Source organism: Xenopus tropicalis, chromosome 4, assembly GCF_000004195.4.
Source record: "Xenopus tropicalis strain Nigerian chromosome 4, UCB_Xtro_10.0, whole genome shotgun sequence".
Lineage (NCBI taxonomy): Eukaryota > Metazoa > Chordata > Amphibia > Anura > Pipidae > Xenopus > Xenopus tropicalis.
In genome coordinates this window covers 106,767,307-106,790,772 of record NC_030680.2, presented here as the reverse complement: position 1 = coordinate 106,790,772, position 23,466 = coordinate 106,767,307, and the positions used below count along the sequence as shown (strand labels likewise).

At 37.2% G+C, this 23,466-nt stretch overlaps 1 protein-coding gene across 1 annotated transcript; it reads left to right on the top strand.

Moving 5' to 3' along the window:
* The first annotated feature begins 1,605 nt into the window (after positions 1-1,605).
* Positions 1,606-22,707, top strand: clca1.2 (chloride channel accessory 1 gene 2). The gene is made up of 14 exons (XM_002934155.5): positions 1,606-1,785; positions 2,366-2,503; positions 6,655-6,805; positions 8,047-8,155; positions 9,403-9,562; positions 11,423-11,644; positions 12,780-13,004; positions 13,759-13,939; positions 15,103-15,209; positions 15,346-15,567; positions 19,080-19,350; positions 20,147-20,311; positions 20,970-21,200; positions 22,148-22,707. The coding sequence occupies exons 1-14, from the start codon at positions 1,630-1,632 to the stop codon at positions 22,567-22,569; spliced, it is 2,760 nt and encodes a 919-aa protein (XP_002934201.2). The 5' UTR covers positions 1,606-1,629; the 3' UTR covers positions 22,570-22,707.
* Positions 22,708-23,466: the final 759 nt, after the last annotated feature.

Below are 23,466 nucleotides of genomic sequence, written 5' to 3'. Positions count from 1 at the left end.
TCCCCATTTTTGCATATTTTGCAAAATGTCAGGAGTTTCTCTTCTTTTTGTTTTCATATTATCTATTAATAACTGAATGTGGATGTTTTCCTGAATGCATTGTTATATTGTGCTTTCTGTATCTTTATACAGGATAAACTTTAAAGTCAGCATTGTATTTAATTCATGTTAACTATGATTGCTTGATCCAGGGAATGTTTCCGATCGCCAAGGGGGTCAGGAAGGAACTTTTTCCCTCTTGAAGCATAATTGGCTCTAGCTTCAGGTTGGGTTTTTTGCCTTCCTCTGGATCAAAACAGTGGATATATGATAATATATTTTAAGTTTTATTTGTCATAGAAGCGGTAGGACCTTGCCAGAGTACTGCACAGGTCATTTTAGCAGAGGGAGAAAGGAGGTTCTCTCCTGTGACTGCACGGTGGATTGATAGATACAGACGCTACTACTGCTTGTGCTAGGTGACAGCCTGCTTGGATTTCCTATCATCGAAACACTGCAGATCCAGGACTGGCAGCAGGGCTGCTGAACTTCTCTCATGGTTGGTAATGCAGCTCCTGCTGGTAGCAGAGTTTGGGGCCATCCTCTCTGTAGGTAGAGGCAGTCTAATACTCATTCAAGTCTTCAGCGAGGAACGGCAGAGCATAGTAGCGACCTCTTATGGAATTATGGCTTTAGAATATTGCCTTGGGTTAGGCTGGCAAGGTCCTATTTATTTGATAAAATGTGAATAAATGCTGTGGCCATTTTCTCCATCTCTGTCTCCTGGTGTTTCATTAAGGTATGTAACAAGGGGGTTCAGTGGGGTGCCTCAAGGCGAAGGGTCAATTGAAGAGTACCCTTGTCATGAACAATCATAATTGTTAATTGCAAAAAATAGTTTGGCAAGTTGTAACATATTGGTGGTGCTTTCTCAAAGGTGAACATCTTCTTTAAAGGACATGTAAAAGTCTGTTTCACTGGGGGCTGCTAAAATGGTACCTCCAAGAGAAACAAGTTTTCCTTTGGGTGGTGCTCCTTTTGGGAGAAAACTGCATTAGCCAATGGAAAAAATACCAAAGTGCTGCACTTATCTTATATCTTTGTTTGTATGGTGTTTGGAACAGTACAGTAGATTTCACTGGATTTACTCTACTGCACATGCACAATCAGCCATTTCTGCAAGGGACACCTTGGACGCCTGTAGGAAGGTTAGTAAAATGCCAGGGTAGCACTAAGGCAGGCCTGTGCAGTTTTGTTCTAACAGGAGCACTGGCCTGGGGAAAATACTTAGTGATCTATTTCACTGGGGATTCCCTAATATTTTGGCAGAAAGAACTATCAGAACCATAAAGCACATTGATCCTTATTTCATTTTATCTACTTATATTTACCAGTGAAAGGTCAATCTTGCATATTAGGGCAGATATAATCTTCCTTATGCTTCAGTTTAATTGCAGCCACTACATAATTACACATCATTTGCATTTCCTTACAGAAAGGATGACTCTCTTTGGAAATTCTATAAACAAGATATTGCAAAGTCCATAAAAGATATCAGATAAGGCGTCAGCAAAGTGTGTGTGTCTGTCTTTATATAGGTTGTCTTAACCTAAATCTACTTAGATTTATTAGACACATTAGAAGAACACAATGTCATTCTCTAGTCTCTTTGCATTAGTTTTGACCTTTAATGTTTTCTTAGTATCTGGTACTTCAATCAAACTTCAGAATGGTGGCTATGAAGACATTGTTATCGCAATTAATCAAGGATTGGGAGAGAATGTCAAAATTATTGACAATATACAGGTAAAGTCAGACTAAAATTTCTTTTGAAATGTGTTTCTTGTCATTTTCTTATTTTAAACCAGGCAGCTGCAGTCAAGCTTATACAGGGGATTCACAGTAAGGGGGAAAATAATTACGCAATCAAGTCTTTTCGTTTACTTTATTTTTTTGTAAATAATTTTGGAAACTATGTCTAGTTTGTCCACTTCAGTATATTATGGACCACTTTGTGTAGATCATCTGTACAAAATCCCATTTAATGATATGAATTTTGCTGCAAGGTACTGTACTTCTTTATATTCATATCAGGTCAGAAGCCCCCTTATCATATTATTAAGTTACAAATAATTCTGTATCAGTCACCCTTTAGCTGCATTAATATCCAGTAAGTGCTCCCAAGTCTTACCTAAACTGGTCTTCAGGTTTGGCTTCTAACTGGCCATCCAGCTCTCCTAGATTGGGTCCAGCCCCACAATTGGAACTTATGCTCAAATGAAGAAGATGAGTTTTAGACCATTTCAGTGATACAAACTGATATTGTTTATCAATGCTTGTATTTCATTAATTCATGAATTTCCTCCATGTCTGATGTTTCTTCTAGAATATGATAAAAGAGGCTTCACAGTATTTATTCAGTGCTACGAAGAATCGAGTCTATATAAGAAGTGTCAAAATCTTAATTCCTATAACTTGGCCAAACAACAACTATGCAAAGGCAAAAACAGAAACCTATGATAAGGTAAGTTTCATTAAAAAAGAAAAGACTGGTTAAATATAAAATAAAAATAGTATGAAATCATAAACTAATTATGTTGGAATACCCATAAATAAAATGCAGAGGCATTAAGTCAAGGTTCTTATCTTTGCATTACAACCAAAGAAAAAAACATTAACAATATATAGGATTATACAGAAAACAAATTTCTGTATAATTTTTTTTAATCCACACTCAGATTGAGATAGCCAGTCAATCAGTTTGTTGCTTGGCAGTGTAAATCTTCATGCTTGCGTGAGTGCATTTTACTTATCAGAAGAAATGGCTGCCCATGAAAACACATGAAGGTGTATTTATTAATATTGGTGACAAACAATACCGGTGATGTTGCCCATAGCAAGCATTTAGATATTTGCTTTTGTTTTCTAATGTGTAGGCGACCATTCAAATCTATTTGCTGATGCTATGGGCAACATCTAGGGTTTGTAGCAAACAAAAAAAAAACATCTAGGGTTGCCACCTTTTCGGTCTTGACCTGAACAGTTCGGTTTTTCTAAAGTCTATTTGGGCCTCAACTGTCTGTTCGTTTTTCAGCCTTGTGAAACCTGAACAATAATCTGGCAATAAATGAAAGAGAAATATTAAGATACTCACCTCAACATGGCTTAGTTATCATCAAGTCCAGTTAATTTCTTATTATTAAAAAAACAAATACAAAGCAAGTCGATCAATTAAAACATTTTTAAACTTAGCATTTCTGTATTTCAAAGCTTTCTCGATAACTAATTTCTGTATAATTGATCCAATACTTTTAATTAAAGGATTGGATTTACTCATCAGGCGGAATACAGATAAATATACAGTTGCCACCCATGTGGTTTTGTACTGGACAACCCAGTTTTTCAAAGGGCTGTCCAGTTCAAAACTTTCTCTCCAGTTTAAAACACTAAGAAAACTTGACAGAAATCCAGCCAATTGCATCAAATAATGCAATAGCCTTACTTCAGCGTCATAATCCTGCTGACATCATTGTGCCTGCTTCTGATGGCATCATGCCCATGTCCAACATCACTGCCCTTCCCCCTCTGGCAAAGGTGGCAGCCCTGGCAACATCACTGGTAATGTTTGTCTCCAACATTAATAAATACATCTCCTTAGCCTGTGTCCTGATCGAGTTGATGAAATTTGGCTATTTACATGTATGGCCAAAAAGCACCCAACTTACCCTAACCTGATGTTTTAGACCCAACACAAGATGAAGATATTTGAGGTTTACCACTATAGTGTTTTGAATAGAAACAGGTGAGATACTAAACAAGTATTTAATGTGCCTAATTCTACTGCATTAAAGGACATGTAAACCCCACACACAAAAATGTAATCAGTGAACAGCCTTTTTGAAATCTTTCAATACCTGCCACTCTGGTTTTCCAGAGGTTAATAGTAAGGCTGCAGCATCCCCTTAATCACTTAGATTTCCATCTCCTCCTGTAACCCACTCAGCCCCTCCCTCAGGAATTTGCTTTGACTTCTGGATTGTGGGCATGCTCAGTTGTTCTAAGCTCAGATTACTAAACACCCCTCCCAGTGAAGAGATGGCATTGCTGGTTCCCATAGAAACTCAGCTCTAGCTGTCTGCTTCAATTTTTTTCTCCCAACCTCCTCTCCTGAGCTCAGTTCAAAAAAGCAGAACTTTTATCAGAGACAGTTCTGCCTGTGTGAGCCTGTATTCTTTATGCAATGTATGCTGAATAAGGGTCTGTGCGTGTGTGTATGCTGTTTGCAGATTTAAATGTAGCTGCTATTTGTTTTAGGAAAATGTGATGGTGCTGGCAAATGGAGGGGATATATGCAGTACAAATGATTCCATTTGGGTGGAGGAGACATGCCCAACTGATATACATTGTAGGCAAATGTAGGGTTTAAATTACATTTTTAAACTAGTATGGGTTTGAACTTTCCATTGACTGTCTAGAGATACCATAATATGAAAAGATACTGAATATGATCTAAAATAGCATATACAGTGGCTTGCAAAAGTATTCGGCCCCCTTGAACTTTTCCACATTTTGTCACATTACAGCCACAAACATGAATCAATTTTATTGGAATTCCACGTGAAAGACCAATACAAAGTGGTGTACACATGAGAAGTGGAACGAAAATCATACATGATTCCAAACATTTTTTACAAATAAATAACTGCAAAGTGGGGTGTGCGTAATTATTCAGCCCCCTTTGGTCTGAGTGCAGTCAGTTGCCCATAGACATTGCCTGATGAGTGCTAATGACTTAATAGAGTGCACCTGTGTGTAATCTAATGTCAGTACAAATACAGCTGCTCTGTGACGGCCTCAGAGGTTGTCTAAGAGAATATTGGGAGCAACAACACCATGAAGTCCAAAGAACACACCAGACAGGTCAGGGATAAAGTTATTGAGAAATTTAAAGCAGGCTTAGGCTACAAAAAGATTTCCAAAGCCTTGAACATCCCACGGAGCACTGTTCAAGCGATCATTCAGAAATGGAAGGAGTATGGCACAACTGCAAACCTACCAAGACAAGGCCGTCCACCTAAACTCACAGGCCGAACAAGGAGAGCGCTGATCAGAAATGCAGCCAAGAGGCCCATGGTGACTCTGGACGAGCTGCAGAGATCTACAGCTCAGGTGGGGGAATCTGTCCATAGGACAACTATTAGTCGTGCACTGCACAAAGTTGGCCTTTATGGAAGAGTGGCAAGAAGAAAGCCATTGTTAACAGAAAACCATAAGAAGTCCCGTTTGCAGTTTGCCACAAGCCATGTGGGGGACACAGCAAACATGTGGAAGAAGGTGCTCTGGTCAGATGAGACCAAAATTGAACTTTTTGGCCAAAATGCAAAACGCTATGGGGCTGATTTACTAACCCACGAATCCGACCCGAATTGGAAAAGTTCCGACTTGAAAACGAACATTTTGCGATTTTTTCGTATGTTTTGCGATTTTTTCGGATTCTTTACGAATTTTTCGTTACGAATACGATTTTTGCGTAAAAACGCGAGTTTTTCGTATCCATTACGAAAGTTGCGTAAAGAGTTGCGCATTTTTCGTAGCGTTAAAACTTACGCGAAAAGTTGCGCATTTTTCGTAGCATTAAAACTTAACGCTACGAAAAATGCGCAACTTTTCGCGTAAGTTTTAACGCTATGAAAAATGCGCAACTTTCGTAATGGATACGAAAAACTCGCGTTTTTACGCAAAAATCGTATTGGTAACGAAAAATTCGTAAAGAATCCGAAAAAATCGCAAAACATACGAAAAAATCGCAAAATACCGATCATTACGAAAAAAACGCAATCGGACTCATTTCGACCCGTTCGTGGGTAAGTAAATCAGCCCCTAAGTGTGGCGGAAAACTAACACTGCACATCACTCTGAACACACCATCCCCACTGTCAAATATGGTGGTGGCAGCATCATGCTCTGGGGGTGCTTCTCTTCAGCAGGGACAGGGAAGCTGGTCAGAGTTGATGGGAAGATGGATGGAGCCAAATACAGGGCAATCTTGGAAGAAAACCTCTTGGAGTCTGCAAAAGACTTGAGACTGGGGCGGAGGTTCACCTTCCAGCAGGACAACGACCCTAAACATAAAGCCAGGGCAACAATGGAATGGTTTAAAACAAAACATATCCATGTGTTAGAATGGCCCAGTCAAAGTCCAGATCTAAATCCAATCGAGAATCTGTGGCAAGATCTGAAAACTGCTGTTCACAAACGCTGTCCATCTAATCTGACTGAGCTGGAGCTGTTTTGCAGAAGAAGAAGAATGGGCAAGGATTTCAGTCTGTAGATGTGCAAAGCTGGTAGAGACATACCCTAAAAGCCTGGCAGCTGTAATTGCAGCAAAAGGTGGTTCTACAAAGTATTGACTCAGGGGGCTGAATAATTACGCACACCCCACTTTGCACTTATTTATTTGTAAAAAATGTTTGGAATCATGTATGATTTTCCTTCCACTTCTCACATGTACACCACATTGTATTGGTCTTTCATGTGGAATTCCAATAAAATTGATTCATGTTTGTGGCTGTAATGTGACAAAATGTGGAAAAGTTCAAGGGGGCCGAATACTTTTGCAAGCCACTGTAATACAATATAATGTAATTGAAATAGTTTTACTGTACTTTCCTGCAGGCAGATGTGATCATTGCCAGCCCTCATCTCAAGTTTGGAGATGACCCATATACCCTGCAGTATGGTAGATGTGGAGAAGCAGGAAAATACATTCATATGACACCAGACTTCTTGCTGAATGACAATCTGATTTCAATTTATGGACCTCGAGGTAAAACATTTATGTTTAGCTATTAGTGGTCTGAAAGAAACTTTGAAATGGAAATATATTTCTATAATGAGAGAGAGATTTATTTCTATTGGGATATATTGATAAATGTATATTTATAATTTAGAGTGTTGTAGAAGGACCTAATCTTTCCAATTGGTCTTTTTTATTACTTATAGGTTTTGAATTATTTGTCTTTCATTTTTGTCTTGCTCTTTCCAGCTTTCAAATGAGGGAAGTCAAAAAACTATTGCTCTGTGAGGCTACAATTTTATTGTTTTTGTTACTTTTTATTATATATCTTTCTATTCAGACCCTTCTTCTTTTCTCACTGAAGCCACTGCCTAGTGTCTAGAGTAACCTAGACCTTAGCAACTGCTGAAGTTCCAAACTGGAGAACTTCTGAACAAAAAACTAAATAATTAAGAAATTAAAAAAGCACCAAATATAAACAATTAAGACAAATTAATCTCAGAATATCACTGCCTACATTATAGTAAGGGCCCCATCTACTAAACAATTTTGTGATAAATTCATATTTTTTCTAAATTACAGAACATTTCGGAATGTATGCAAAAAGCTTGGTAAAATTCCACAAGTTTTTTGTAGTTTTCGTTAAATTTCCACAAAAAAATCGTATTTTGCGCAAAGAATACGAACATTTCGCAATTCGTTAACGTTTTGGTTATACTTTCATTGGGACTATATTTTCGCTAGGTTTGAGGTGTCAAGTGCCATTGAGTCCTATGGAAGGCTTCAAAGCCACAACTATTTTTTGTGTTGTTTACTTTTCGGCTCGAAAATTTCATGACTTTTGGAACGTGATTTCGATATTTTCGTACAAACAATAAAAGCATTGTCGAGACATTTTAAAACTAGAGAAATTACCTTGGTTACTTCGAATTTATACCATATCGCATTTCAAGGCCAGAAAAAAAAACGCATTTTAGTAAATGTGCCCCCATAAGTTGAACAACCCCTTTAACATTGCTGTCACATACATTGCCCCTGAGAATCTCCACTACTCCGAAACAGTACCTATACATTATGATGGCACACTTCAGTTTGCTCTATGATTGACAATGTTATCTAATCCTTATAGCATTCCTATACAAAAAGTGGAAGATCAGGAGTTATGTGTTGCTTAATAAACATTCTCCTATGCACAGGAGGAGCAAGCTGTTTCCTTCGAAGCTGAAGTCATAAAATCCACAGATACAACTCAATACTGTATGTATTTTCAGGGAGAGTGTTTGTGCACGAATGGGCGCATCTAAGATGGGGCGTGTTTGATGAATACAACTATGAAAAACCTTTTTATATTGCTGGAAATAAGAATATAGAAGCAACAAGGTATTTCTATATATTATAAATGTTTGTAGTATTTAGTATATTATGTAGCTTCTTGCAGTAACAATAAGTGGGGCCCCATGGCAGTCATTGCTTCAAGCCTGGCATGAAACTATAACATAAAGTCATTTATTACATAAGACAAGTGACATATTTATCATACAGAATTAGTTTAACTAGAATTCTATATACATTAGTTAAATACTTGTGTAATTTTAATGGGTATGTGGTGTGTAAAGACAGCAGGAGTTATATACCTAGCTCTGGATTGTTCAGAATGTTCACTATTAATGAATGCTGCCCCAAAGAGCTGACACACTACATTTGGAGCCAAAGCACAAGGATATCATGCCATAAGGAACTAGTTTTGGAATTAATCCTAGCAAGGTATTCATAGTCCAACCACTATGTTAGAAGTTAGCTTCCATAAATCATAATTATGGTGATAAAGGCATTCTGTACATTCATTATGTTTAACCATTTTACAATTCTCTACAATGTTCAAAAATATGCCACTTACAGTGGAAGTCAGTTTTGAATAATTTCTGCAGGGGCCCAAGAAGCAGTAGCCCCGGTGAGCCCTGCACCCCCCAGTCCGACCCTGGTCTTGAGACACACTGCCTCCTTTACATTGTGTTTTTGAAAATTTTAAATATCTGAGATTTACACATTTTAATTCATGTATCTGAAAGTGTTGTTTCTCGAAAACAGGGTATCCATATATGTAACAACTTTGCTTGTATGGTTACATTGCATAGTATATATGAAATATGTGTCCCATCCTTTGCCAGCATGTTTACTTAATAAAGAGGCTAAATGCTTTTTCAATCTCATAGTACAATGCTGATCTAGGGATTGGAAGTTAACAAGGAGTTTTTTCCTGAAAAAAGTGGAAGCCCCTTTATAAGGGGTATCTCCTTTCTTTAAATCACATAATCTAGTTACATATTATTAGAGCAAAAAGTCTAGTTTAAATGTTAAATATGTTAACCTGTGCCATTACATCTCTAAATCTATACACTGCAGAACAGAATTATCGAAAACAGAATTATCATCCCCCAAGTTTCTCAACTTTCATTTCTTTGTCACCATTTATTTTTTATTTACAAAGCATGAAATGCCATGCAAGACATATTTTTAGAATGAATAATTCGTCAGCCTAAAGTATCTTCAACCATGTCTCATAGATTCTGAATGCTTGAGATTTATAAATTCTTGAAAGTACACTGAAGTTTTCTTTCCCTTGTCAGATGCTCTGCTGATATTATTGGCACCCACATTAAACAACCTCAAGGACTACCCTGCAATCGTGACCCACAAACAGGCCTTTATGAAGATGGCTGTGTCTTTGTACCTGAACAAAACCAGGCTGCCAAGGCATCTATCATGTATTTACAGGCACTGCCATCTGTGAGTAGTTGACAATAACAAGAAAATCGTCTGATGAATATTTATCTTGTTGCCCTACAATGCCCACCTGCCATATTTTTCCAACAGGATTTTCAGGATTGCAGGTTGTTACTTAGCCTCTCACTATTAGAGATGGGGTGAATGTCTGTTTCAAACACTAATATGTTTGTTCATTCAGCAAAAGCTGTATATTAGTATCTAGATTATAAGGCACAGACTGCTTTAAACAGTTCAAGAAGGAAGGCAGGCAAATCACAGCTAATATTGCTGTAATAATCAGACGCAGGGCACATAAAAAGAGAAATACATTTTTTAACACTTGAAGAATAGTTTATTAGTTAATCTTCCAGAGTAATACAGTACTCTAGTTTTAGAATATGCTGCTCATATACCTGTTAATCTTTTAGGTCATGGGTTCTATTGGCAGCAATTCTAAGGGGTTCATGTAATAAAAATTGTAAGGTTTGCTCCAGGTCTAGTAATTCATAGCAACCAATCAGTTGTTTGCTTTAAAAACACGTGACCATTGCTACTTTATATTTGGTTGGTAGGGGAACTAGAACTGGTTCAAACTTTGTAAATTTTATTACATTACCCCCCAAAAGGCATATTATCGATTTCTCCTACTTGTGGAACTGTGAATGAATGTTTATTGCAATAAAATCCAGAATACAGAACAAATTTAAAAAAAATTGAAAATTGTATTTTTTTTTCTGCACAGTCAATCCAAAATATTGATTTTGTAACCATTTCGCCAACCTAGATATTCTAGTTAAGATTCAGGTTAAAGGAACAGTAACACCAAAAAATGAAAGAGCTTTAAAGTAATAAAAATATAATGCACTGTTGCCCTGCACTGGTAAAACTGGTGTGTTTGCTACAGTAACACTACTATAATTTATATAATAAGCTGCTGTGTAGTCATGGGGGCAGCCATTCAAGCTGGAAAAAAGGAGAAAAGGCACAGGTTACATAGCAGATAACTGATAAGCTCTGTAGAATACAATAGTGTTTTATCTGTTATCTGCTATGTGCCTGTGCCTTTTCTCCTTTGAATGGCTGCCCCCATGGCTACATAGCAGCTTATTTATATAAATTATAGTAGACTTTCTGAAGTAAACACACAACTTTTACCAGTGCAGGGCAGCAGCACATTATATTTTAGTTACTTTTATACACTTTCATTTTTTGGTGTTACTGTTCCTTTAACTCAAACACCTAACTAAAAGAGTCGATCAATAATATACATTGGTAAAATAAGCTCCTCTTCTTCCATTACAGGTCTTTAGAAAATTAAAAGACACAGGAATTTAATTTAACCATCGATAAGGTCGTTAGCAGACATGCTAAGTCTAATTTTACAAGATGATGGATAAAGCTGAGTTTACAGATGATAAATTCATGAAATATTAAATAGATACCTCCTTAGCTAGACTTATGGTAAACTTCAGGGGTCAGAAGGCAAATTAGAACACAATCTAAAACATACTGTACATTACTAAAAAAAGAATATCCACAGACATGAATATTTGTAGATGAAGAACCCTGAGTGGTTTTTATATTATAGAACTCTTCCTTTATTAGACACATATTTATGGGACAATTCAGGCAGTGAGCTTTTATCTTTTTTATGATGGGAAAGTCTGGTGCAAAATGCTGTGTATAAGGCATTGCAAACAACCCTGAATTGAACACAATGCTTTCCCATTTAAAAACTCGTCTTATATGAGATCTTATTTTCCTGTGATTTTTTTCTAAATCCCTACTTTCAAACAACATTGTTTTATCTATATATCTGTCTATCTAATACTTCCAAAATTATCTACTTAACCACCCATTTTATTCTTTTACTGTTTCCAGGTTACTGAATTCTGTGACAAGAACCATAACACTGAGGCTCCAACATTACAGAACCGAATCTGTAACTCACGTAGCACATGGGACGTCATTATGAACTCCACTGATATAAAGGCCACTCCTCCACAGGCTGACTCCAATATCCCAGTTCCTACATTCACGCTGCTACAGAGTTCTGATAGAGTTGTGACTCTGGTGCTTGATGTATCTGGGAGTATGGCCAGTGTAGGTTTTCCTCTAGTTAACTTTATTCTCAGTTGAGATATCATTATAGTGTCAGCCCCATGGGAGGCAGCCCTTGTGCTACTGCTGTTCCAAAAATGCATTATACAGAAGTACAACCTGGTGGGCTGTAGTGGATGTAGTTCACAACCAGATTTAGGCAAAAAGGTTATTTATACATGAGCATGTTTTGAAATGCATTCGTTGGTTATATTACCAAAAATGCTTTCAAATAACCTTAATGTTTTTCATTGAAGAACTATGAATGATAAATAATTTGGTTGCTAAAATAAAGATATGGACAAATTCATATATTTATAGATAATAGGAGTGATAACATTCCTATACCTTTTGCTAGTTTGACTAGTAAAAAGAAAAACTAATGTAGATTAGTATAAAAATGTGCCTCCCTTGTACATAGCATAAGGATAAAACCCTACCAGGCTGTAGTTCTGCAAGTAAGTTTTATTTGTTACTTATGGAAAAAAGTTTGAATAATATTTAGGGTATTCTTTTCCGGGTATCTTTCCCCCTTCCTTACCTACAATAGGGGAGAGAGTGCAACCCTCATCGATACAAGGTGTGTGGACAGAATATGTAAAGTCTGTAGGAATACTGCTAATTTTTTTTACTTACCAGCAACCCAGTCATGCAGGGGAGACTCAAGGACATACACTATTTAAGAAGTTTCAGGGTATACGCATGAAAAAAAGAGAGCATAAGTAATTTACAACAGTACATCTGAGTGTGAATAATTACAATGCTATATGGATCCATTTAGAGATCCATCAGAGGTTAGTGTTAATGTAGCAGCACAGGACAGTGTTGCAGAAATGCATCTTATTGAGTCTGATTCACTTCAGCCAGAATGGGTTTTAATTGATTTGATCAGTTAAGTGTATTTCTTGCTATATGGCAACAATAACCATGGCTCCATCAAATGTAACTAAGTCTGAAATTTGTACAAAATGCAAATGGTTTGTAAACCACTGTATATAATTGCTTTAAATTGGAATTTCAAAACTGTTTGGCAGCTTGTATGGAACGCACCAGTATTTACCAATCCATATAGTACTTTATGAACACATTTTCTTGAATAAAAATAACAACAAATATTTTTACAATCCGCTATTGGTAGGATGGTCGAATTGGACGGCTGTACCAGGCAGCAGAAGTGTTCGTTATGCAGATTGTTGAAGAGGGCTCTCATGTTGGGATCGTCTCATTCTCAACCTCAACAACTGTCCTTTCCAAATTGGTGCAAGTAATCGATGACACTCAGCGGAATCATTTAAAGTTTCTCCTTCCTAAAACTGCAGTTGGAGGAACAAACATTTGTGCAGGAATTAGGGAGGGCATCAAGGTAATTATTCTTTTGTAGGGAAAAAAATATAAAAGCTGGATTATTGTGTATGATCCTTACTTCAAGTATGCAAATGTATTTGACATTACAAGGAGAAGAAGTGGAGAAGAAGAAAGAAAGCATTCGGTATATGGCAAAATATTTGGCATGTTATTTAATTTTCATCAACTTTATTCATTAAAACCTAAGACAGCCAGTGGCCACACATTGGCTAATCTTTTTATAAAACTGGATCATGCCTGAATTGTATGATTGCAATATTATCTACAAGAGTACCTTAATGTCAACTTTTTAAAATAAAATTCTGTAAAACTAAGGGGCAGATTTGTCCAAATGTGAGATCAGATCTTACAGCAGAAATTTTCACTTGCTTTTTTTCATTCCTACAGGATTTTACTTTCACCCACTGATAAATATGGTATTAAAATTTCTTAAGAATGAATAAAAAGTTTTTCTGTGGTGAGCTCTAATTTTCATCCATTGATAACTATAGACAGTACAGAGAGTGCAGAGAGTACAGAGAGTGCAGAGGTGGTGAGAATTATAAGGCTGTGTGAACTAGGGAGTACCTATGGGCTCTGGTTAGGCCATGTCTGACCTGGCATTTGCTGGTAGCACTTTTTGAAATAGTTCTTCACCTGATGCCCATAAATAAAATTACAGCAGGCATTTACATCAATCTGCAGTTAATGCATAATTAATCATTGTTGTTGAGTAAAACATGTATCAAATAATTTATTATTTCCAAATGTAGGTAAACAATCAGCACGATGGATCATCATATGGTACTGAGATTGTATTACTGACAGATGGAGAAGATAATTATAACACGTCTCTGTGCTTTCCTGATATATTCAACAGTGGAATAATTGTTCATTTCATTGCTCTGGGTCCAAATCCAAACCCGAACCTTGAAACGATTGTTGACATGACAGGTAAATTGCCATTGCCACAGTGCAATATAAATTATTTTTTTTCTTTACTGTTTTAATATAAAATAAAGCCGGACTTGGATTTTTTACTATAGAGTGCTATTCTGATATCTACTGGGAGCTGCTATCTTGCTCCCTTCCCATTGTTCTGCTGATCTGCTGCTGGGGGGGAAAGGGTGGTGGGTTATATCACTCCAACTTGCAGCTCAGCAGTAAAGTGTGACTGAAGTTTATCAGAGCACAGGTCACATGGCTGTGGCACCCTGGGAAATGAAGAATATGGCTAGCCCCATGTGAAATTTCAAAATCTTTTTGTGTTTTTGAAAAACAGATTTCAATGCAGGATTCTGCTGGAGAAGCTCTAATAACGAATGCATTTTGAAAAAAACATGTTTTCCCATGACAGTATTCCTTTAACCAAAAATTTATGGATGTAAGAGTGCTTCTATGAGCAATTTTGCAACTTACATTAATGTTCCATTTTTAGCAGTTTCTGATATATTAGCAGGTCTAATACCAGACTTTTGGCTCAGCAGCTTTCTGTAAAGAGAGACAGCATCCCTATGGCTAACTAATTATACAAAAGGTTTATAGAAAGTGTATATACATTTAGGCTCACCTACACTGTAACCTTTAAAGAAAATTGTTGAGCTGAAAGCCTGCTTTTAGCAAAAAAATAGAAAACGAATGTGCTCAGAACACCTCTTAATGAGCTTATATCAGTTTAATTTTTGGGTTTAGATCCCCATTTGAAAAATCTGCCATGAAGTTATCGTTGGTTTTCGGATAGGATTTAAGTCTACTGTATAAAAATAACTGTGTACACAAGCAATTTTTATCTAACTCTTTAAATATTGTATTAAACCTGGTAACTATAGTCAATATGCCCAGAAAACAGACATGTGTAATCTGTTACAATCTGTTGTTATGTTAGTATACTTTTCCTCATTTTTAATAAAAGGCACTAAGTTTGCCTAGGAGCAGTAATCCATAGCAACCATTAGGATGTTTACTTTTAAACGGGTGACCAGTAAATTCTACCTACTTATTAGTTGCTATGGGTTACTGATCATGAGAAAATTTAGTGCCTTTTATTACAAAACCCCTTTTATGGACATAGCAGTATAACATAAAACACAAGACAATGTTTTTGTTTTTTTTGATAGGAGGATTACGCTTTCTAGCGACAGATAAAGTAGATGCTCAAGGATTAATTGATGCTTTTAGCAGCCTCACAGCTGGAGATGGGGCTACTACCCAGCATGCAATTCAGGTGACAATATTACAGAGATATAATTAAACTCTTTGCAAACTATTGTGATTCCAGTATTAATATGGAACTGGATTTTATATCAAGTTAATGTTTTTCTAATGACTCAAATATTAACCATCATTGTTATCATTACCAGCTGGAGAGCTCTGGCTCAGTTGTTAACCCAAAGGATTGCTTAACTGGCACTGTCTTTATTGACAAGACAGTGGGGAATGGAACGTTCTTTCTTGTCACATGGGTAACCTTGATACCAGCCATCACTCTAACAGACCCAAATGGAAAGATATACACAGCTAAAGATTTTACCGCTGACACAACTTCAAAATCTACTAGACTTGCGATCCCCGGAACAGCTGAGGTAATGCACTCTTTTTTTTTAAATAGTATTATTGTGCGAATATAAATCTGAGTACATTTTTTTTTTACATTTTTGCTAGTCGAGAAAATGTTCATAAATCTGTACTAGAATTTAACCATGTGTTTTTCTCATCGGAAAAAACACAATAAAAATGTTATTGCCAACAGAGTTTTACATTATTTGTGCCAGAAAAACCTCCAACAGCATTATTAGAATTTCTTCATGCTTTTTTTTTGATGCAATAGGAAAAAACGCCCAATGGTTCTAATGCATTTGGGACAAGAATAAACCCTTATGGTCCTCTGGATAGTATGACAATGCGAAAATTGCCTGTTATTGTGTGCCTGCATTTAACAAAGTGGATATATGCTTATTTGCTGTTACAGTAGAAGGAAAGGTAAAAACTCAGTAAGCTTTATCAGAAAGGTCTGTGTAAATACAGCCATAAGCACTCACAGAAATGCTGCACTGACTTCTCTTTAAACACAAATTTATGTCCTTCTATTTCTATTAACATTTGTTTCTCCCTCTCCCACTCCCTCCTCCCCCTCCCCTCTTTGCTGTAATCTGAGCCCAGAGCACAGAGATGCAAGCATGGAAGTCAGACCAAGCTAAAATAGCAGCTGTTATCTTAAACAAACAATGGGAGCTTCTAGGGCTGTTTACTCTGGTATAGTAAAGCTTTCTGCAGAATAAATATAGCATTCTAGCTTGCACTATTATGACTAATTTATTGGCAATAAAATGTCTCAGTAGCTTTCCTTCTCCTTTAACCCCTGGATGTGTGAATAAAGTTACTGTGTTGCATGATCAATTGGAAGCCTGTGTGCCATTCACATTGTGGAAGTGTGTGAACTGCTGGTTTCCCTCTCTATAAGCAGATAATAGACTTTAGGGCCAATTCACTAAAGTGCGTGAAAACATGTGCTATTTATAGCATGCGGTAAAAATTTTATCGCGTCTAATTTTTTTGCGTCTTAACGCATGATTCACTAAAAGCATACTTGCGTTAATTTAGACGCGATGCTGTTTGCGTTATTTAAGTCGCGAAGACTATTTTCGTGCGGTATTTGACGGAACGCACACTAATCAATGCATCGCGCAAAAATAGTCGCCGTGTGCGGAAAAACGCACGCCATATTAGCCATACACGGCATTACTTTCGTAAAACTACTTTACCATTTCCCTGCAAACTGGCGGCTGCATCACTCTAGGGCCAACACTTGAATAAATAACACTGCAATCCCAAGTGCATATTTTATTGCCAAAAGCTCATTAACTGTACTTTTCTATAATTATCGCCTGCCTCAAGTAGGTGTTATTTTTCGCACAGACAAATGCGATATTAAGCGCGTCTAAGTGTTTGTGAATCATGCGTTAGTATTATTTCTGCAAGCTAATTAACGCAATGCTGTAAAATTAACGCATGCGGTAGCGCGAAATTTAACGCATGCGATAATGCACGCGTCAATTTTAACATAAAAAAGCATGCAATATGCGTTATCGCACTTTAGTGAATCAACCCTTTTGAGGGAGAAGCATTTATCAGTAGCAAGATAGACATTTCCCAAAATGTATAAGTTAAGCTGATCAAAAATCTATATTTTCTATAAAAAATAATCTGGAGAGTAATGTATATTTTGCAATACCCCCAATTCTTAGCATTCTTGAGCAGAGTGCATGTGAGCTTACAACTGTGTCATTATCACTCTACTCTATGCAGACATTAGACCAGGGGTCGGGAACCTTTTTGGCTGAGAGAGCCATAAACACCACATATTTTAAAATGTAATTCCGTGAGAGCCATACAATATGTTTGGCTGTGGGGCAAGGTAGGGTGGGTCCCAAGGATGCCGGATGCGATGCAGAGGAGGGCATGGCCTGCGCTTGGCGGATAGAAGAAGTGTTCTAAGGCTTAAAACACGTGTTCTATCTGCCGAGTGCAGGGGCAAGGTAGGGTGGGTCCCAAGGATGCCGGATGCGATGCAGAGGAGGGCATGGCCTGCGCTTGGCGGATAGAAGAAGTGTTCTAAGGCTTAGAACACGTGTTCTATCTGCCTAGTGCAGGGGCAAGGTAGGGTGGGTGCCAAGGATGCCGGATGTGATGCGGAGGAGGGTGTGGCCTGCGTTCGGCAGATAGGGTGGATGCCGGATGTGATGCGGAGGGGTGTGTGGCCTGCGCTCAGCGGATAGAAGACGGTTCTAAGGCTTAGAACACGTCTTCTATCTGCCCAGCGCAGGCCACGCCCCCCGTTATTTTTTTTTATTAAAGATTTGGCAGAGAGCCAGATGCAGCCATCAAAAGAGCCACATCTGGCTCCCGAGCCATAGGTTCCCTACCCCTGCATTAGACTGTACTTGTGCCTTGTGCCAATTTATATGGTTCAGTTCTATTCCCCTGCTAAACTGTAGTAGTGTTTTTCCATTTCCACTGGGTCCCTAGGACCACAAGACTTCTTTGGTTGTAAAATGTCAGTATGATCTGAAAGAACATATGTAGTGATGGGAAAATGTTTTTGCTAGGCATGGATTCGCAGCAAAATTCAAACTTTGCAGTCGCGTCAAAAAAAGCCACGGTTGCATCAAAATAGGCAGTCACATCAAAAAAAAGGCCAGCTAGCGTAAAAATAGGCATGTCAAAAAGTTGCAAAAAAAGACACACAGCACCTGTGTTTCATGGATTTTCCACTGTTTCGCACATTTTTCTGTACTTTCGCTAATTTTTTGCCAAAACGATAGACAGATTAGCTCATCACTAAACATATGTTGCTTAACTTTTTTAAAATATTTACTATACTAAGCAACACTGTCTATCTTGCTACCCTCCAGATATTGCTGAACTACAATTCCTGCTAATTGAGGCACTATGATAGGATAATAGAAGTGTAAGCAATATTTGCAGTTTGTAAGTTTGACTTCCCCTGAACTGCAGATTGTTTTCCTGTTAGAAATGACTGCAGAAACTTTTTCGTTTTGTCACATGAAAACCATTACTTTTTCATATTGTTGTACAAAAGCCTGCAACAAAAAAAACCTCAAGAACCTCTAAAATCATGAAGCAAAGAAAGATCTTCCAATTGTAAAAGGGACGTCTTCTATTGACATCTACATGATCTTGACAGTTTTGATGTCGTATTTTTGCATTCAGATTTGTTATGGTTTTGTTGCATAATAAATTGTGATAAAATCACATTATTTCTAAAACAAAATCATATTTTGCCATCAAAAAACCTGAACCAAAAAAATTGAGCGTTAGTAAATGCCCCCATTAGTGGCTTACTGTTTGAAAACATGTACTCCATGGTGGGTTACTATAGATGTGTTACAAGGAATAAAGGACCAGTTAATGCATAGATCTTTGTTTCTCTCTGAGAACAGTTTCTCTTTCTTAATGTATAGGAAATTACAATACTCAAAGTTAAGTCAAAAATAAAAAAAATAGTTAAACAGTGCACATCATATCGTGATTTTTTCAGGATTATTTATCTTTATCTTCACTATTGTTTTACTAGAGAGGAGCTTGGCAATACAGCCTGTGCAATACTCACACAACAAATCAGGCCATAGGCATTTTGGTGACATCTAGAGCAGCGGATGAAAATGTACCTCCAATTACAGTGAATGCTCATATGAATCAGAATGCAAATAACTTCCCTGAGCCAATGGTTGTCTATGCATCAGTAAATCAAGGACTATTGCCTGTCATAGGCGCCAATGTAACAGCCATTATTGAGCCAGTAAATGGAAATCCAGACCCTTTAGATCTCTTGGACAATGGAGCAGGTAATGTAACACATTATATTCAGTGTACTATAATAGTTATATAGTGGCAAATATTGATAAAATCATAAATAATTACCCAGGTCTTTCATAATCCTGGTGTAGGTACAATGTATAATGTTGTGTCTCATAGTGATATTTGTATGTGCTTTACAGTGCTTGTTACAAACCTATATACCTGGCTTCTTATTCATCATCACTGTCAGATAAAGAATAACAGGTAACAGAGAAGGTGCAATTAAGGAAGGTGCAGAAAACAACTGCAGCAATGAGGAGCTAGAGTAAAGTAAAGGAGAGTCTGGAAGTATAGGGACAGCTGGAAGTGGTTTAAAACAGAGGCAGTTATGGGAAATTAAGTAAAAGGTTAGTGGGAGTAGTCAGACTAGGTACAAATAGTGAAGGTAGGGATAGAAAGGATAAACAGCAAACAGCAAATCTGTGGTGAGAATAAAGGGTAAATAATAGGAGGGTCCAGAAAAAAAAGAGAGGGAAATATACAGTAACTTTTTGTGCTTAAGGTTCTGTTGCATTGTAGTCTAAGAGTTTTTTTTATGAAGATGTTGAGTTTCTGCTTAAGAGATCAGTGGTGTTAGAGGACACAATCATTGGTTCTGTAAGTAAGCAGAAGACTGAATTGCTAATCATGTAACCAATTAAGCTGTTGGTTAAATAACATGTCATGAGATCATATTCCATGTATGATATTCTGTAATCCAAAAGCCAATGCTGTGTCATTAAATACAGTGTTTATATCTTTACACGCATAATAAAGAGCTGCTTTTGTCTTGGCTGTTTCAAGGTGCTGATATTGTAAAGAATGATGGAATCTACTCAAAATATTACACAAATTTTCAAGGAAATGGAAGATACAGTTTAAAAGTGCGAGTGGAAAACATCAATAATAAAGGCCGACTGGCACTTCCAAGGAGCCAAGCTCTTTATATCCCTGGCTATTTAGAAAACGGTAATGAGAACTGTTTTATTCATCTCCTAAAAAAATACTGATTTTCCATTTCACTAAATATCTTATGCAAAATATTGGACGTTGTACTGTTTTAATGCATTTTGCAGAGACCCTGCTGGGTGTAATTATTAGAATAGTTTCATTTCCAGAAGTTTTTCAGACTCCTGTACAGTTTTTGTGGTGCAAACAAGTACAGGAATGGGATGCGTTATCCGGAAACCCGATATCCAGAAAGCTCCGAATTACAGAAAGCCTGTCTCCCATAGACTCCATTTTAATCAAATAATTCAGATTTTTAAAATTGATTTCCTTTTTATCTGAAAAAATAAAACTGTGCTTTGTATTTGATCCCAACTAAATTATAATTAATCCTTATTGGATTAAAAATAATCCTATTGAGTTTAATTAATATTTTATTGATTTTTTAGCAGACAAGTTATGAAGATCCAAATAATAGAAAGACCGCTTATCTGGAATACCTTTGATCCCAAGCTTTCTGGATAATGGGTCCTATACCTGTATAACTTAATTTATATAGTTACTTTTTATTATTAAAAAACAACAGAAGAGAAAAGATTAATGCTTGTTTTATAAACATGTATGTTTTTTTGTATTTTGCTTAAAATATTCTCAGAATTTCTCATGTCTTTTTCTTTAGGGCAAATAACAATGAACCCATTACGACCAGTTATAAATGATGAGGACCTTAATCTGGGAGAATTCAGTAGAACTGCTTCGGGTGGGTCTTTCATAGTAAATAATATACCTGCAGGTCCTCAGCCAGACTTGTATAAACCAGAGAAAGTAACGGACTTGGAGGCAAAAATAAATGGAAACACAATTGTGTTGACCTGGACAGCGACAGGGGATGACCTGGACCAAGGAATAGGTATGTGACTGGATTGGGTAGTTTTTCTTGTACCTTCTAAAAAAATGTTACTTTTTTCCAAATCAGAAGTTTGAAAACATTTATATATTTGTCTGACCAATTATAGATCGTATTTTATTCTGCAGTACTCAGTTCCCAAATAGTTTTTTTTTTAGCATTAAAAGACATGTAAAGCATACATTTTCCTGCCATGTATATCATTTGGGCACATCTCCCCCTCCCAAACCACACTATTTGTACTGCATAGATTCCCTCTTATCGCTAGTACCATCACATTTTCCTAAAACAAATAGCAGATTTTATGCGGTGGCCATTTTCCCTCTTGCACATTTTCTGCGACATTTATATCCGCAAACAGCATGTATGCGCTGTTAAGTTCATGCAATCAAGGATGCAAGCTTACACAGGCAGAATTTAATTTGATAAACAGTTCTGCTTGGATTGAGCACTGTAATGCTTAAGCTGAGCTCAGGACAGGAGGTTAGGAGAAATAACATGTTTCTCCAGCAGAGTGCACAGCTAGAGCAGAGTTTCTATGGAACCAGCAGTGCCATCTCTTCATTGGCTGCTAGACTGAAGGGTGTATTTGGTAACCTGAGTTGATAAGAACTGAGCATGCTCCGTAGGCAACAGCCAAAGTCAATTCCTAAGGGAGAGGCCGAGTGGGTTAGATGAGGAAAAGGAATCCTAAGTGATACTACAACCTTACTATTAACCTTTGAACAACCAGACCATCAGGTATTTAAAGATTCAAAGAGGCTGTTCACTGATTACATTTTTGGTGAGGGTTTACATGTCTTTTAATAATGGCCTTTGTGTGCATAGTATCTCTTTGTTTTCACTTATTATGCAGAAAAAACTGGTCTTACGTCCCCCTTTTTGTCTTTGAAGAGCAGAAACCTTTCTTTGATCAAAATTACTGGTTAAATTCATTTTTTATATTTCAGTTTCAGGATACGACTTGAGAATGAGCACAAATCCCAGTGACCTTAGGATCAATTTTGACAATTCTATAGCAGTCAATACTTCCAGTCTGACACCACAGATCGCTGGATCCAGTGAATCATTTACATTTGTTCCAGATAAGATTACAATAGAAAATGGCACCATCCTTTATTTTGCTCTCATTGCTTTTGATAAAGTTGCACAGAAATCGGATCTGTCAAACATAGCACAAGCGGCTCTGCTTATTCCTCCAACTCCTGCTACAGTTCCACCCGCAAATGACAGTTCTGGGAGCCTGGACATAACATTCCTGTCACTGATAGTTTGTTCATCTGTGATCATTATTTGTATTATTATAAGCATTACTGTGTGTGCTGTGAGATGCTGCGACAAGAAGAAACATAACCCAGAAATGAAACTGTAAATAAAATATCTATTATAGAAAATAAATTGTATCAAACTTCTATAAAGCATTACTGCCTTTCATTTTTATATTCTAATCTTTAAACAAGTGGTACCATGTATTTTTAAAGGTAATATGATTGTAAAGTGCCATTCAGTGGTCTAATAGTGTGGCAGGGACCAGTGGGTTAGAGAAGGAGAAGGAATCCAAAGGCTGATGCCACACCTTGCGTATGGTGTATATTTTCAGCAAGCCAAAAAACACTTGCCAAGAATAATCACCATCCGCTCCTACTGTACCTGTGCCTGCACCCGAATGAATGGAATATGCTCGGGTGCATACATATGTAGCGATATACTTATAAAAACATAAGAAAATGCAACATCTCGCATTTTTATATGGATTTCACCTACAAGTGCCTGCACCCGTGTATATTCCATTAATTCGGGTGCAGGCACAGGTAGGAGCATATGGTGTGTATTCTTAGGCTTGCCGAAAATATGCAGCATACTCATCGTGTGGCGTGATTAAAGGGATGCTGCAGCCTTACTATTAAACTTTGAACAACCAGAGTGGCAGGTATTTAAGGATTTTAAAGAGGCTGTTCACTGATTTTTTTTGTGGGGGGTGGTTTGAACAACACTTTACTGTACCAGAACCAGGCAGTCCTGTAACAGTAATGATCCAGGACTTCAAAGTTGCCCACAGCAGCTTCCCATCTTGGATCCTGTTAGGCCATCTGTTAAGTGTCAGTGACATGGCACATGCTCAGTGCGCTTAGCGCTGCTGTTGAGAAGCAAAGTTTACGGGTTGTGGGAGATCTTAGCAGCTCTAAGTCTGTAGCTTCAAAACTTCACATTTTAAATGTTAAAGATGCTTTACAAAATAGTTTTTTTCTCACAGGGGCTTTCCAAATTC

Excerpts from the sequence above, each read along its gene's own strand:
- clca1.2 (XM_002934155.5), top strand. The coding sequence starts at position 1,630 with ATGTCATTCTCTAGTCTCTTTGCATTAGTTTTGACCTTTAATGTTTTC. Across the intron at positions 2,504-6,654 it reads AAACAGAAACCTATGATAAG|GCAGATGTGATCATTGCCAG; the intron begins GTAAGTTTCATT and ends ACTTTCCTGCAG. Across the intron at positions 15,568-19,079 it reads CGATCCCCGGAACAGCTGAG|AGAGGAGCTTGGCAATACAG; the intron begins GTAATGCACTCT and ends TTGTTTTACTAG.